Source organism: Chlamydotis macqueenii, chromosome 1, assembly GCF_036417535.1.
Source record: "Chlamydotis macqueenii isolate bChlMac1 chromosome 1, bChlMac1.mat, whole genome shotgun sequence".
NCBI lineage: Eukaryota > Metazoa > Chordata > Aves > Otidiformes > Otididae > Chlamydotis > Chlamydotis macqueenii.
Genome location: NC_141556.1, coordinates 74560277 through 74577674, shown reverse-complemented (window position 1 = coordinate 74577674; position 17398 = coordinate 74560277). Strand labels below are relative to the sequence as shown.

The 17398-nt window shown below is 40.9% G+C and overlaps 1 protein-coding gene across 1 annotated transcript; it reads right to left on the bottom strand.

The window, feature by feature from the left end:
• Positions 1–4357: 4357 nt before the first annotated feature.
• LOC104480001 (sulfotransferase 6B1) lies at positions 4358–12738 on the bottom strand. The gene is made up of 6 exons (XM_010120805.2): positions 11747–12738; positions 10768–10952; positions 9669–9795; positions 7182–7276; positions 5931–6117; positions 4358–4476 (listed from the first exon to the last, which is right to left on the bottom strand). The coding sequence occupies exons 1-6, from the start codon at positions 11889–11891 to the stop codon at positions 4358–4360; spliced, it is 858 nt and encodes a 285-aa protein (XP_010119107.1). The 5' UTR covers positions 11892–12738.
• Between the last annotated feature and the right edge of the window lie 4660 nt (positions 12739–17398).

Sequence of the window (17398 nt, the reverse complement as noted above, 5' to 3'; positions counted from 1 at the left end):
AAGGAGGCACGGCAGTGTGATTTGTGGCTTCATGCTTTTCTGTCACTGTTGTTATTTTTGTTGGTTTTTTGTTTTGGTTTGGTTTTTTTTTTGCTAGAGAAGCTGCTGGGTGCACTCTTCACTCTCTGCTGGGGCTGTGAGGTGTGGCTGCTTCTCTCTGCTTGGCCAAGGAGAAGCCTCTTCTGTGGGAGCCCAGGAAGGGCAGTGTCTCACCACGCACAGCCACTGTCTTTCACTATCCTTTCTTTATCCTCTGTCGTATGTGTGACAGGTAAACAGATTCAGGAAAAGGGGAGGACTGTCTCCTAGCAAAGTTAATAGAGAAGTTGCTGCAGAATTGTCTCTCGTGGTTGCTGGTCCCTTGAAAGAAGGTGCATTCTGGTCACCTGTGATGCTGGAACTGGCGAAGGAGTGATATGGCCACTCAGTCCTTTTCCTGCTTTCTGAACATGGTCTTTCAGTGATTGCCTTCACTGTCACACAGCCCTTTCTGATTCCTCCTGTCCCATCCCCACTGGGTCTTTGCAGCAGGAGTGCCCTTGGCTCTTTGTCTGTGGTCTGTAACTGTCTTTCCTCTCTCATCAATTGGTCATGAAGCGAGCCCCATGGAAATTCCTTCTGGTTCTCCAGGTTTGCTTTTCAGCTGACAGATCATTACAAGTAAACCCTTGTCTTGGTCCCTTGAGCATCTTTGCTCTACTTAGACCCAGTGCAGAAACCCACCAATTGATCTCCTGCCCTGAGCCTTCTACATGTTCCTATGAATTCTGGCTTCAAAGATTACCAGAACAGGCTCAGATTCCTTCCCCCGCCTGTTCTTCCCCCCTCACTTCTCCAGACTCACTTGCATCTTCTACAAGGCATTCCTGAAGCTATTTGGAGAGATTTTTTTCACCAGTTGTTGTTTTCCTGCAAGAAACTCCTTTAGCCATCAAACGCATTGTATCAGAACTAATGTGACTTCAAGTCAGGTTGCTAAGATGTTTGCCTGAGCACCTTTTCCTTTCTGAGAGCTGCTTTAGAAGATCGTTCTGTGATGTTTTCGGGGAAAAGGTCTTTGAAGCAAGGCCTGGAATTCGCATGTTCCTCTCACAAGGGTTCTGGCCTTCCAAATGCTCTTGCTCTCTTTTTTATCTGACCCAAAGGCCAGATAAGCCTGGGTAGCAAGCAAAGCAAGCTAACTTTGAGAAGAGTGGGTAGAAGCCTCACGTCTCAGCTCTGATGGCATAAATGTTTAATGCTGTCCTCTCTTATTAAATCAATCAGTCAGGAAGTTGGAATGTATTACCCGAATAGGAAAGCAATATTTGTAACCACTTACATGTAATAAGCACAGGGCTTTGTTTCTTCTAAACCTGGTGTTGCTGTGGCCTGGGTACAGTTTGGACCAGTATTTTTGTCTTTTGTAGGGCTGAAATTTCCCTATGGTTTCAACTATCATAGAAAAAAGAAAGGCAAATGGAGAGGGGAAGAGACATTTTTAGAACATCTTACTATGGAAGGTTTGAATGTTTTTGTTTTTTTTTTAATATCTCCATGACCTACCAAAATGATTTGTGGACTCCTGGAAGCCCCTGGTTGCCAGTAGCTACTGTCACATACACTTGTCCTTTAGTAACAACAGTGCCCAGCCTAGCTTTCTCGACCTCTGGCGTAGGCAAGTTTTGCTACGCCGTCGCAGCTGTGCCAGTGCCTCGGATGGACCTGCTACCCTGTGGTTTTACTAGCAGAAGCTGCTTTCTTCCTCAGGCTGTTACTGCCAACCAGTTGCTGCACTCTACCTCAGGTGTGGCTGCATTGTGTAAAGCTGTATTTAAAGCACTTGGAGATTAAAAGTGCTGTGTAAGTACAAAGTGTTAGCAAGAGGGATTTATTTTAAAAATCCCTTTAACTAGGCAATCCAATGCTAGAGGTCAGACAAATGACAAAACACTCACTACATGTCCTCACCCTGTCCCTTCACACACAATTTCGTGTTGTGAATAGAAAATAAATGCTGCTTACAACAATCATCTTAGTGCAGCTAATAAACTCGCTTGCAAACTTCGTTTGCCCAAGGACCCTTTAACTTTTTCCATACTCAAAGGGCTAGAAAAAATGTGTCTTTAAGTAAAATGCTCAAGCGTCTTCATTAGCTGATCTTTTGCAATTTATTAATAGTGGAAGAATAACACCTGAAAGGAGGGCAACAGTGGTGTGTGGCATTTTAGAGAGAGTCATTTTAGCATCAGAAGAGCAAAGCAACAGAAACAAACTTCAGGTTTCCAAAGGGGTCATTTGCACAAAACAGTGCTCAGGGCAACATCTCCCTTAAACTGTGTTGAATTGGTAAAGGGCAAGAGATGGCAGTCAAACAGGCTTTTCTCTCACTGATCTCTTCAGCACGTAACTTCTGTATCGTTTGTGCAGATGCAAAATGGGTAGGTGTTGATGTCAGCTTGCACAAGTAGGGTATGAAATTAAAGGGCTGTGTGGCCAGTGTGAAATATGTGGCTAGAGAGAGCATTAGCGTTCACTGTAAATAAGGCCATGCTCTGATTTTTGAGAAACAACACGCTTGGAGAGCAAGCTTGCCTTACAGATGTGTACCTTCAGAGCGCACAGGAGTCAAAGCAGGGTAATCGTCCTTGTCTGCCTGAGTTTCTTTTCGATCAGCTTTTGCTATGGTTTTTTTTGGCTGCTGATGGCTTGGAATTGCGTGGTTGGGGAGAGCTAGTTTGGGGAGAGGAGTCCCTAAAGCCAGCCTACAAAGCAAATTGAAAGTGAGGGCAGAAAACACATCATGGAATAAATCAGAAGAATAATCTCACTAGGTTCCTAGAACAGTCCCTCAGATGTGAAGGCAGCCAGCTGATTCTTGGAAAATCTGTCTTATCAGGGCAGGGTAAATAAATAAGTCATGTTTGGATTAAACTGTCTCTGAGTAGCAGTTTGTTTACCACTGTGGAACTGTTGAGTTCTATTGCACAAGGACTGTGAGGTAAAGTGGTTCTCATCAAAACACTGGAAACAAGCATTTTGCAGGAAGAAAATCAAACAGAAAAATCCCCATGTTTATAGTTCACCAACATATGGTGCAGAAATTTATGTGGATTTATATCTGTTGCATTTAAAACAAACATTCCACAGCACCTAACCCAGAAATAAGTTACATCAAAGAACTACATCTTAGTTAAAAAAAAAAGACAGACATTTTATAAACAAGATTAACTTCAGCTCTTCAAATGGACAGCTGCAGTTTTCAACTTCAGTATCAATAGTGATGTCTGATAAGATAGGCACTTTCCAAATCATGGTAGATCAGGCAGGGAGTGAATCTGGGGTCAAATCTTTGGTCATTTTCTTATGATGTTTTTTTAGACTTTTTATATATTCAGATTCTCATGGGCTTGTGTAGCCAGTTCATAGGATTCCTATGCACAAAGATCACCCAGCATATGATATTTAAAAGCACAACAGTATTTATTTCTCTATTATAGCCTCGCATAAGCAGTTACCAGCATAAGCAGTTACAGTTCCTAGCATAAGCAGTTAGCAGCGTATCGTTTGCCCTTTGTGAGAGTCTTACCAACCCGACTAAGCCAGAGACACTGCCGAGCAGGAAGGTGATGATCAGCGGGGTCAGACCAGAGAAGGGAGGTAGGCGCAGCACCTTCAGGGCGTCATCCCCTGTTGTTTGTAGAGTGTGCTCTGGGTCCTTTCTCTCTCCCTCTGCTCTGAGCCGCCTCTGTTTATCCCCTCAGCAGATTCAGTGGCAGAGTACTGACCAGGTGTTGATGCACGCGTGGCCAGCGCATGCAGCAAAACCTGCCAAGTACGTGCCCTGCTGGCTAACAGCGGTTCCCGGATAGCAGCAAAATCCTGCTCAATAACAACCCTCCCAGCTCCCCTTTCTGAGATAACAGCCCTCCCAGCTCACCCCTCCAAGGACGCGTTCTCACAGCTGTGTGCAGCTTGTAATTTCCCACAGTGGCCCTACATGGACCATCACCGAGATCCCTCACACAGCTTGGTTTTTTTTGGTTTTTTCTTAACATCTTAGGTAAGATTCCTAAATCAGATCTAAGAATTCCATTTGTATCCTTCTAGAGCAAAAAAAAAATAAATAAATGATAAAGTAGATTTGGTTGTAGAAAGATGGGTCTGACACTTGACTCTGTAAAACCATGTACTTCTGCCCACTGAAAACTGAGCTCAGCTCTGGCATTGTGTCAGAATTTTCCCATCCTCAAAATCTCAGGTTTGCAATCCTTTCTGTTGGGAAGGTTATAAACTGAATAGGAGCCCCCATTCGGAATTTCCCACCAATTGCTCTCTCTATGTTTCTTGATAGCTGGATATTGTTCTTCATGTGGAGTTAGAATTCATAGGTGATACTTTTTGCCATTTTGCTGAGTTTCATTTTCTCATTAAATACCTCCTCAAATCTTCGATTCTGCTTTGGAGTGAAATGGTTCTTCCAGTCACCAACAGCACCTAGGAGAGCAGGAGCAGAAAAAGAACAGTGAGGCTAGCAATATATAGTGTAGAAAATTATTTAAAGTCAGCCAGGTTTTGTTGATGTTGCAGTTGGCACGCTGATAGATGAATCTCACCCTCACACCCACTCCTACTCTCTAGGGCTTTCTATGGGTGAGATCTCCCTCTACTAAAGTGGGCAGTTAACTACTTCTGGATGACTGTGCACAGTTGGATTCAGTAAAGTGTTTCGGCTGTTATCGAGTTTGAGCAAACAGGGAATTGTTTTTGTTTTTGTTTTTTTTTTTTAAATTGACATATTTTAATGAGGCAGCGCTTACGGTTTTCCCTCATGTGCATCCTCTAAAGACCCTGCATCCCAAAACTGCTGACTAAAATAGCATTCCGGACAGCAAGGACAAGAAAAGAGAGCCTGAAGAATAACATAGAAACATAAATCTTCTATAAACTGGCTGAAACTAGCTAAAATCTTGGGATTTGTGTAAGAACTACTTGGAAGTAAAACTGTTGGGATTTTTCAATTTTTTTCAACATACTTTTGTCAAAGTTCACTGACTTAGAAAAGTGTATCTGACTTGTTTGTTTTTTTACTGACAGATTGTATGGTGGCATTTGCTTGAGCTCATTGGTAAAAGCATTCTGAATTAGTGAAATGTACCATTTCCCTATTTATTAATTGAAACAATTCTTAGTTTTAAACTATTGATTATTGTTCAAAAATTAACTAAGTAAAAAATAATCAAAATCCATCTAAACGTGATGGTTTTGATTGACTTATTATCAAAATCCAAGGAAGCTTCTGAAATGTCAGGAGCAAGAAAACAGCTCCTGCAGGTATTTTTAAGTCACGTCTGAGCTAAGCACTGTTAAAGATGTTGCTGTGGATTCCAGCTTGGCCAAGGTCTGAAGGCTACCTATGAGGCCATCAGGTGACTGAGTCATTTATTCTTTTGTTGTTGTCATTGTCAGCATATTCCTTTTTCAGGAACATTTCAATAAGATAAGAGGTGGTACAGAGGATAAAGGCTACCGGCAGTCTCCTTCGCAAGGAATGTGTCTCGCTCTTTCTCGTTCTGGTAAACTAAGTGACCTTCACAGGCGATAGCAGAGGGGACATGTTGTAAAAGCCTGAGGTGGTCAACTTTTAGATAAAAAAAGGCAGATAAAGAGTAATGCTTCGTGAACCTTTCCTTTTAGCTCAAAAGCTCCCACGGAGCAGTATTAGTCAAACTTGTTCAGACTCCTCCCTGCTGCTCTAGTATAAGTCTGCATTTGCAACCAGAGAACTTAGAAAGAAAATTATTTTTAAGATGGCTTCAAATTGAAGGATTCTGTCACTGCTTCCCAGGGCTGACCCACAGCGTCACTACAGTCTGAGAAAGACCTGGACCACAGCCTCTGGCTGGATTCCCACTCCTTCTGCTGTGTTAAGCCTGGCACAGGGAACTTACCTTTTCGGAAAATCAGCTTCCTGTTGGTTGTCAGCACACAAACGGTGTGACTGGGATCAGTGTTCTCCTTTTCTGTGTCATTTTTCATCTCTGAGAACGAGGACTTCTTGCAGATGTCTTGGATATCATTGTCACTGACGTTTAAACCCAAGAACAAACTAATTTTCTTTACAATCTTAGGGAGATCCTGAGGTACAAGAAAAATAAAGCTTTTATATTGCTGAGCTGACTAACAGACTTTTAGTTGATATGAAAGTCATCCTTTTTATTACATAGCAAGTTTATCACACATCTGTTTGCTTTCAAAGCTAAACATGTCATTGGACTGTGTAGATGACAGGTACAGTAAACCTGATTGCCCTCTTACCCATGCTCCCAAAAATAAGTAAATGTTTGAGTATGTGGTATCAAATACGGTTACATTGCCGGTTTTACTCCCAGCTCAGGTAAAGTCTTCTCCTGTCTCTCAGTATCATTCTATTGGGAACAGCAAAATACTCAAAGCTCAGCTTCTGTGTAAGTAGCTTATTTCAGTGGAGGTGCTGTATCTAGAAATCCAACAAGTGACTCAGGATCCAAAATGGTTTGTTTATATTCCTGGTAGTGGATTTGTTTTTTCCAAAAAAATGAACAAAACTATTTTAATGCAAACACAATAGAAAGTGTTTTCTATTCACCCAAAAATTTATTCTCTGAAAGATAAGGTATGTTGGTATTGGACTTTTTTTTTATAAGAATAGCAAAGCATTTTCTGCATAATAATTTCCTTTCACCAAAACCTTTTTCCTATTTCTCCAGCCTCTAATTTTCTTGTTTATTGGGAGCACAAGTCTTACTGGCCATGAGTAGTAAGTAGTTCTGTTGTCTTACATCACTTTTTGAAAATTTCTCCTGAAACGTCAGGCATAGCAGGTTAATGTGTGGCCCTTAACAGATGTCCTTGGTTGGTCTTTCCATAGGACCAAGAACGAGGAACTTAAAATTCTTCCTGTAGCCTGGGGAAAATAATGTAATACATGTCCCACTCCTTCATCTATGAAATGCATCTCTCACAGGATTTGGTATTTATATAACTTGTGCAGTCAGAATTAGCTCCCTGATATAAAGTTCTATGCAAATAGAACTTTGCCCAGAGATACACATTCATATTTTCTTTCTTTCTTCTTTTTCATTATAATTTGCTCTTTGATATTTAAATGATGTTAATTTACAAGTCATGCATTCTGAAATAAGAGCAGAGAGCATATTTACCTTCTTCATGTCTTCATAGAACAGAAACAGGATGTTTTTATCATTTTCATGTTTTTCCCAACTTAGGAAATGATCAAACCAGGATCCGCAAACAACTGAAAGAAAACCCACATAGAAGAGATTTGTATAAACTTTATTAATAAATAACTGTAATGGTACCTCACACATTTAGGGGAATTATCCCTTTATAATACATACTCTGTATTCCTCTAAAGCAGGTTCAATTCTTTTTATGAAGTGACTCAAATTTACAATCCAAAGACGTTACCATTCTTCTTGGAATTTGCTTTCATATCAGAAATGCAGATACCATTATGAGATGTGATTCTGTAGTGGGAATAGACCAGTAATGATGGAAAATGTACTGGCCTAACAAGATCCGAACATCTCAGTAAATGTCCGCGTGTCTGTGGTCACAGATAGAAATATGATCACTTCACTAGGAAATGAAATAAGGAGTCTCTTAAATGGAGCACACTGATGTTAGCTCCATTTTGTCCCAGCAGAGGGGAGTCTGTATGAGTTTTAAATGTAAAAGAAGAATTATGCAAAGAAGTTATGCAAATGCATAATTCAGCCAATGACACAGATAATTTATAGTTTTATAGTTGACTCATATTACTTGTTTTCTCTGAATGCTCCTTTTGCTGAACCGTGGGAGAACCACTAAATTGCAGCTTTCTTTTAAAAATCAATGTTCTGACCCTTCTGGTTGAAAGGGCAGATGGGCTGCACTGAAAGTCTCTTGCAAGGCAATGAAAAGAGGCCTGGACAGAGCAATCCCAGCCAGCATTCCCCAGAACTGTGACTTTGCTTTATAACCACCACCGGAAAACTGTAATATTGTAATGGGCATAGTTTTGGTTGCAAACTTTTGAGTTGCAATTAAGTATTTTGCTGAGTGCTCCAGTCTGTAGCCATCTCCTGCACATAAAGCACTGTCTAACCACAAGGCACATGTGCTCCACGGTGTGCAATTGAACCCTGCTCTCCTGGTCAGCCACACTGGGGATGTTGCCAATAATAGCACAGAATGACCCTGTTGGCTTCAGGAGTACAGCATCCAGCCTCAGAGACTCCAAGGACAGCATCACAGTTCTCTCTGTGTCCTCACCCTTGTTCTGAACTGAGATTGACTCTGCAAGAGTATTACAGGATCTGAAATGAGCAGCGTGACCTCTCTCTCCGTATCACCTCTTCATAAATTTCTATTGTAACCAACACAGTTATATTTTTGTACCATGTGCAAGCACACAGAAAATAGAAGGTGACTACTAATTTACAGATAAATGGGAGGTGCTTTTAAAATGTAATATAATCCTTTTTTCTTTTTTTTTCACTATTGTGTATTCAGAGTTGATACTAAACAAGCCAAGATCCTGCAAATCACTGAAGCACGTGCCTTGGGGCTGCTCTGAGCTAGAAATGCAGGATCTGAGCCAAAGCTCACGCAAGCCAGTAGACAAATGGACTTTTGGATCTTTGATGTAAGCCCATGATGATTGCAATGGCACTTTTCTTTCGAAGTGTCTTTCAAGCTGAACTGTCATTGTTGCTGTTATCGTCACTATGGTTGTATAGCAGGAACATATGTCCTGAAAGGAGTAATAAAACACTAAAAAGAGGAGTGGAACATGGTCCTATTGTCAGCTTCCATGCCACCACTGCCAGTCATAAAAATCTCACTCTTGCCCTTGGTCTTTGGACGCCACTACTAAGACAACACATCAGGCAGAGTGTCTGCAGGAAGGCTTAATGGAAGCATCTAGACTCCTTTTGAAGGGCCATCTGAGGCTGTCTTCAAGACCAGAGAAGGCACTATTCCTGCAAGCCTAGCTCTTAATGCAACCTGGGGAAGGTCTCTCTCCATGCATGCGCTAGTGCCTGCATTTTGGCACGGCCATGAGCCACATAGAGCTGGCTGAGCACCTTCCAACAGAGCACCTGGCCCAACCGGCCTGTTGCCGAGGGCAGGAGATGGCTGCAGTGAGTCCAACTGCCCTTGCATCTGCTTGGGAGGAGGTGTACATGCATACCTCCTCCATCAAGGTTTAAAGATGAGTTCTTGGTGGGAAGCAGCCTGTTATTGTGGTTTGCAAGACAAGTTGGAAATGTTTTAACACTGGCAAATACGCATCAGGATCAACAAATTGTCAGGGGTTTTGGAGTATTTGTGGGAAGAAAGGAAACCAGTAACTTGTCTGGGCGAATATGTTTTTCAACAATATGTCAAAGAACAGCAAAAACCTGCAAAGAGCAATTGTGCTGAAATAATGCAGCCGCTTATCAAAATGTCTCCTTGCAGAGCTGAAGATCACATCCTCTTAGTTACTCTTGTTTAGTTTGGCATTAGAATTTGTCTTGAACAAAATCCCCAGCTAAAACCATATGAATAAGGAGTGTGATAAGGAGTTTTCACACAGTTCACGTTTCTTAACTCTTTCTGTGCATAATAAGGCAAGGAGAAAACCTAATGTTTAACCTTACCGTCTCCATTTAAGAACAAGTCAAAGAAAGCAGGCCAGGTGTCTACAGTGGGAAGGTTTGGGTTGTCTCTGTAGTAATGATACATGGAAACTGCGGTATCTTTTGGATTTCGGCAGATGTAGATCATCTGGAAATGAAGATTACATGGTTATGAATGATAATGTCTTTATAGGAGCTCTGTGTGTAAATCTAGCATTTTTGTAAGCAGCTTGCAGCTTCAAACCCCTTTCCTGTAGGATTCCTCCGTTGGTGACCATGCCATTAAAATAGAAATGTATTTGTCCTTGCTTAGGAAGAAGTCAGTAGTGGTTAGTAAACAATTCCATGTGGACAGAGGTGTGTTTGCTACAGCTGAGTAATGTTTATGCTTTGTGAAAGAGGTTGTGTTCACTTTAACTCATGAGTCATATACTATCTCATATATCTAACATAGGAAACCATTTACCAATTAACATTCACAGGACAGTAGCAAAACATTAATTTTGGCCTTTCATTCAAATTAGCCTTGTCCCAAAAGTCTGGATCTGAGTAATACTAAAATTCTGAACTTCTAACTTAAAATCTGACACCCAGAGCTGATTTTTCAAAGACCTCCCACATTACCATGGGAAGAACCCCAGACTATGATCTGAATCCACTTCCCACATTTCATTTCTCCTCTGTTTGCCCAATATCTTTTTGGGACTTCACAAAGCTTCAGTAGGAGTGACAGAATGCTTTCACCCCCAGAACTGCCTGTAGTACCCAAGATAACTATTTCCTAAGCCAGTGCTCCAGCCACTAGGAAATGGGGCCATGAGAACAGGCACCATCCCTAATAATATATTTCTGATTGAAAGATGTTGATATTGTATTTTTTTCTGATGCCTGGTATACAAATGACCCCATGGGAGCTCTGGGGCAGGAGCAGAAGCCAATGCCTAACCCAAACCTCTGCTCACGCTACCTTTGACTGCTGGTCAGCTGTGTCTCCAAAAATCACAGCAAACCCCTTCTGGAAACTGTAGATCATTTAAAAATTATTAAGGAACAACAAGACAGAATAGATTCCTGATAGACACTTAACATATCTTACTGCTTTTACATCATTTTGCCTTACCTTGCATTTTTTATTCTTAAAATTTTGAGGTAACAGGTTGTAGTCTAAGTGCGTTGGGATGATCCTCTTCGATGAGAGTTTGTTCAGTTCCTCCAGTTTGGAAACATCTCCAAATTCAATAGGAGATGTCAGTGTAACTTGAGTATTGTAAAGCTTTGATATAACTCCTGCAAGCCAGTGAGTGCCTGCAGAAAAGCAATTTTAAGGAAAAAAAAAAAAAGAAAAAAAAAAGGAAGAGTTGTTACTGGGAAAATATGTGGAACATGCATTTTGCATATGGAAACATCTTGCTAGTGCACAAATGATACTTCTAATCCTCCAGATTCAAGAAACTTTACAAAACTGAAAAATTCCATAGGCTCCAGATGTATAAATACTGGAAAAATTAGGGCTATAGCTGAAGTACAGATAACTCTGTGAGAAGTGTTAATATTGGTACCAAAACAATCTCATCAGACAAACTGCTTGTCAGCTGAGAGGTGGTTATATTACTTTTATCATTTATTTTAGAATAACCTGAGGGGTTTATTTTTCTTGTACAGACTTCAGTCAGTATGTTTGGAAAGTACTGATTGAGCTTCCTCTTTGGTGTGCGCTTCTGTGTGTGAGTGAAGCAGGGGGAGAGGGAATAAGCAATGAATAAATCTACAGCCAAGAGCCATACAGATAACTTAATACAACTCTTGACTTGCTCATAATTAAATGTAGAAAGTCCTCAGGAAAATCCTTCAAGTACAGATTTTGCTTACAAGAAATAAATATTTGTTTGATTTCCAAGATGAAAACATCTGAGATTATTTTCAAGTAAAGAATCAAAGTTTAGATAAATGACCGATCTTTTCTTCTGCAATTTGAACACTTACTGACAGAATAATCTATTCACATACACAAGTATCCTTTTCTATTTCTTGTACAAGACATTTCCCAAGCAGTTTAAGTAGCGAACATGAAACAAACAACATCTAAAAGTAGAACTTACCAGATTTGGGATAGGAAACCAAAAGGACGTCATCTTCTCTAGCATCAAAAGTATCCAAGGATTTTAAAAGTTCTGGAGAAGACCTGGTGGTAAAGAGAATCCCCTTAAACATATGAATGAGTTCTGCCTCAGTGGGGTTGGACATGGTTGCTTAAGTCTTGGATTCCTGCAAATCAGATAACAGTGAAATGACAAGAGGATTTAAGAGTCACTTCTAAGTCAGATGGTTTGAAGTGACAAACAAAGAGACCAAGCAATACAAATCTCATGCTTATATACTTTGCTCACACCATGGAATCCGATCAGATATTGATTTTTCCAGGTAGTTGACAAAAGCAACTGAAATATTAGAGGTAATTTGATAAATAACTGAAATGCAGACTCATGAAAAATGCTTGTCATTTGTCATTTATTAGCTCTCCAGATAAAGTAATGAGGTGATAGTACATGTATTCATTCTGGAAGATTACAAGAATGAACATTGTATGTTGCCTTAAAATATGCTTAGTATGATTATTCTGCAAGTTATACCTTGTTGAAAAAGCTACATCTTAAAATACTTTTATGAATACAGAACCAATGTCTTATTTTGTGTGAATGAAATGTTTTTGGTTTTGTTTTACCAAATATATAATGGCCTGAATTTTCAAAAATGCAGATTGATTCCAAATGCTTGAATTTTGTGATGTTAAAGATCTAGTGTTTTGAATGTTTTAGAATTTCATCCTCAGGCATCTTAAAGACAGAGGTACTCAGAGTCACAATCATTTTTAAAGCTGTTATATGTCTCCATAAGAAGAGTACAGACAATAAAAATCACAAATTTAAAATAGATATTTAATATTGGCTTGAATTCTTCATGTTTCATGACTAGAAGTGGTTGAAGATTTTTAAATATTTCCACAGAATATGTGGATTCTTCAAAATAAAAGTCAGGAGAGAGACAGTTCTCAATTAATTACCTGTTTTGAAATGTATTTTTGGAAAAAAAAATAATCTGTGGAAATCATCATTAATGTTTTTCAAACTGAAAGCTGCACTTTTGTTTAAAGTGACCTTAAGCAATGCATCACAGTAAAATAAATAGCTCAGTTTTAAATCAAAACATTCTGGAGTGCTTAATATTTAAATTTTTCCTTACAATAGCCACAAATTAATTTACTCATTTTTACATTCTTTTCCTCAAACATCCAGTGGCTTCACTCTTCCTGTTGAAAACCTCCTACAATATATTTAGCTGAGGCCTTTCAATGTCTTCAATTCAACCTGGGAACCTGCATGCAAATCTTGTTTTAAAATAAAGCAGTCCTGCAGGAATATCCCAGGTTTACCAAGGTCCCAGTTCTTCTTTTATTATTTATGATAACTTAGGTTTGTCCGAGTTAGGGAGCTGACTACCAAGTGTACCTCCCATGACCTCCAGTAAGAAGTTAATGATTAGAGATGCCCTTCCAAGAAACATTTGAGCAGTCAAGATTACTCATAAGGAGTAAGGCCGGTTACCAGCTTCTGTACTTGCTTCTCCAGAAAAGCCAATATAGTAAGATTGATTTCCCCCCAGCCCTTTTCTTTTCTTTGCAGTATTGCTAGCCTACCAGTCAAAGAGAAGTTAACAAGCCTAGATCTTCTCACCTGTGTTGCCTATAAAGTTGCCCTTAAACAGCTATCACCTGCAGAACGTGCCCTGTGCCACCAGTAAACTCCAGGTTCCAGTTACGCAGGCCCAGGTGGGGATCGAAATCACGGAAAATATGCTCTGGAGAGATGTTCCCTGTCACTAGGAATGAAAAGAGCCGGGGGAGTCTTTCCAGGAGGTAATCAAGTGAGTCAGTGAGAGTACAAGAAACGCATGGATACTGATGCTCAGGTCGGAGTTGGGAGACTTCTCAGTGGTGAGGAGCTCAACATTTTTCTCTTGCTCCCAGTCTGAAGACCTACACCATCACTTCATATCTTAAGGTATAAATCCTTAAAAATATGTCCTCTGTCAAAAGATTTCACTTTGGTTATTTCAGGTATTCAGAGTATGTTTGGAGGCATAAATACACCTGTTTCTCTGTTGTTCTGAGCATCTGTATTAATCTGAATACAGACATTTCTAAGGTTTTTCTTGCAGTCGTCATTCCAGCCATATGGACTTAGCGCAAGCTAATAAAACTGTATTACCTTGACCTAGCAGAAATAATCTTATTGCAAAATGTGTTAGGTGTTTACTATACCTTTTCCCTTTCATTCCTTCCTGCTTTCCTATTATGGCTTAAGTCAGCACATTTTCCTAATCTAATCACTTGGACCTCAATTAATCATTCACAATTGAAATGGCCAAGGTGTAAAACAGTAGCAATACAGTAGCAAAGAAAATTCTGATTCTCTTAACTAATCTCAGTTTCTTTTTATACGAGGTTCTTGTTTAAGCATGCATAATGTTAATCCAGGGGAATTAAACTGAAATTGATCCTCCTCAAATGCTGCCAATACTTGGAAAATAGGGCTCACCCTGCAAGGGTACAGTATCCTGAATTGCAATGACTTAAGGAAAAAAGACAGTATTCAGGACCTTGCAGGAAAAAGCTTTTATAAAAACTAACCACATTAGCATAAAACGTACATTTTTATAGCTACCTTATACAAAGAGAGCATGGGTTTAAAGAATGCCATGCCAAATCCCCCATCCAACTTTAATTTTCTCCTTTATCAGTATTACAACACAGAATGTGGAGTACAACTGATGCATTTTGAACCGGCTGAACACAGGCGTGGCAAGTCAATACCAAAGGATTCCTGTATCTATTGCCTAGATCTCTGCCATGGGCTCTGAGGAGCTTCTCCCAGCATCAGGTTGTCCTTGTCCTGGTCTCTGGCTCTGCTATTGGTACAGATGGAGTGCACATTTTACCAGCACTGGCAAGAAAGCAAAGGTAAACTTGGAGTTTGGGGTTTCTCTGTGGTTTGAGGAAAATAGCACTTTGTAGCTGGACCCTAATTCCTGGGCTGCTTCAGTCCAGCTCCTTCTGTCTCCATGTCTGACTTAGGTTCTCCCATGTATATCCTTGTCTGGGTGAGTGACTTCCTTCTGTTGCTTTAAATGACTCAAAAAATTGAACTATTCTATTCCTGCCCCTACCCTGCCACCTCCAATCGAGGCTCACCATTCTCTTCTCTGCTTGATAAAAGACAGTACCATGTACATCTCCTGCAACTGAAGATTTCTCAGCTGACGCTAGTCACGGTGCTGTCCCCCTGCAAACACATCTCGGGCATCACGTGCTAAAAGAAATAGCGACATTGTGGAAAATATGCAGATGAAGTCTTATGTGTTGGTTACACAAGTCAGAATTTGGATGTACATCCACAGGATTCTGAATGTTTTTACCTAGCACTATCAAGCATCAGGTTTCTCATTTTTTTAAATGCCCTACAGCTGTGAAATATTTCGGTCTTGTTATATTGACTAATGAATGGAGAGGTAAAACTGACACGGCCAGTCATAAGGTTTTGTTGCTCTAATTCTCCACCAGATACACCAGTCACCTGAAATTAGTAGAAGTTACGTCCATAAAGATTGTCCCTGTCCATCTGTGTAAAATTTGTACATAGGCTCTGCAACAGTGGTGAAGGAGTGACGTCTTTCTAGACTGTTCCAGTGCAGAATATCAAACACAGCTGCTTTTACAAAGTGTTCAAGACTGATCTCCAAGACAGAAGTTCAGCTGGTAAATCCACGGTTACAGGTTAAGCTGTGTAGTCCCTTCCACAGCTCGAAGTCCTTTTCCATACCTCCACAGTGATCTGAACCTCACAATCTTTTCTGTAGGGATCACCCCGTCCAATCTTTGCTTTCCTGTAGTGCAGAATGACATCCCTATTTATTTTAATGTTACAAGTGAAGTATCTCTTCTAAGTTTATGATCAACGACTATTTAATAGAGGCAGCCTTCAAAATGTTAAATACAGCACGAGTGCTCAAACTGATTGGGAAGTTAGGGCACCTCAGTGCCTAGATGTTGACGGTTTAGGAACCTAACCCTAGGCTTCTATGTGGTTCTAAAAGACCCTCAGTTGCAGGGTGGATGTGGGGCTGTCTGCAACACACCAGGACTCAGCAGAGCTGTAGTAGCTGTCCATCGGTGCACTCTGAGCTGGTCCCAGCCATCAGGTAGCATGACTTGGCCAAAACTGCTTCACTGGGATGAGCATTGCATCGCTTTACTCTTCCAACAGCAGTGCTCTAGGCTTTCTTGCAGTGGCTGGACTCTTGCAGAGAAGCCTTCCTTCAATGTCCCATAGTTCAATGCTAATCAAGTATGATTTAACAGTTCTGATTTCAGAAGTCTCTGATTTCATAGGCATTGCTATCTGTAGCAGCTATGCTTGCATTTAGGCATACTATGAAGGAAGTCAACCGTATCTGCAGAGTCATGTTGCATTTATGGCATGTCAGATTATAAAGTTCCTTGACCTTCTTTTATGCCTCTCATTGCCTGAGGATATTTTTTGCCAGATCCACAACTGATACAGCTAATCATAACAACCCCATTGCTGCCAGCAAAGCTGTGCCCTTTGGAGAGCAGGCAGACAAATGCCACAGCTCTGAGGTTACCACTACCACTGCCGCCCCAGCTCTTGCCCTGCAACCGGACATGGTAGCACCTTCAAGGTGTGAACACGTATGTAACAAAGACATGGAGAGTGGGGCAAAAAAGAAAAGCAAACGAGGATTTGAACCTTCACTGGGGTGAAAAAGATGATGCTGTGTACATGCAGGAGGGCTCAGCCGGGTGAGCTCTCTCCCTGGCAAGTGCCTATCTGTCAGGGTAGGATTGCCTGGGAACATCCCCAAGTTTCCAGGGTGAGAGCAGAGGCCTTAGAGGCTGGGTTTATTTTCTGTTTATCTTTATTGTCACATCTAATGTGGAGGCTTACTGAGATAGGATTAAATGACAGAAACTCATGAGTCACCCTGTTATTGCTAGCACACTAGCACTTCAAGTGATGCTCGTAACTTCACTAGTAGCTTGAAATGGTTCCATCTTCTTTTGATTTGTTAGCGTAACTGCACAGAAGTTATCTGGTACTTTGAAGCACACATAGAATAATAGGCTAAAGTGTTCTATAGGGAGCCAGATAAATTTCAGAAAAAAAAGCATTTTGAGATGTATGTCCTTCAGACATCAACACCCTGCACACAGAAAAATCAGAGCAAACAAGTCTGATGGCGAATGCTATCCTGTTAGTTCACACATTGACTTTAAATCCAGCAACTGGGGAAAGTAGCAGCCTGACTAACAACATCTACCCGCGGGAAGGCGTGTGGACCACAACCAGTGGACATGTACCAAGGGGAAGAGGGGCCCTTGTGCTCATACACACAGTGAGATAGTGCCCCGCATACAGGCTGTGGCACTCTGTGCCAGCTCTCTGGTGGGTCCAACCCAAATGAGCGGGGTGATCCTGAAGTAAGAGACAATGCAGTTTACATTTGAGGGAGCTGACTGGAAACCTCAGGCTCATGCGAATGTCAGAGGGGAGCCAACTGTGGTCATGAGGGACCAGAGGAGTCCTGGTCCACTGCAGGTCACTGAGCTGCACACAGAGCTTGCAGAGCCTCACACAGGACAGCTGACAGCCCCGTTACACTATGTCTCATTTGCC

What these genes read in the sequence shown, in the direction of transcription:
- LOC104480001 (XM_010120805.2), bottom strand. Translation starts at nt 11,891, where the DNA reads ATGTCCAACCCCACTGAGGCAGAACTCATTCATATGTTTAAGGGGATT. An exon ending in TTAAGAATAAAAAATGCAAG is followed by an intron (nt 9,796 to 10,767) that starts GTAAGGCAAAAT and finishes CTTCATTTCCAG; the next exon opens with ATGATCTACATCTGCCGAAA. An exon ending in CTTGTTCTTAAATGGAGACG is followed by an intron (nt 7,277 to 9,668) that starts GTAAGGTTAAAC and finishes GTTTTCTTTCAG; the next exon opens with TTGTTTGCGGATCCTGGTTT.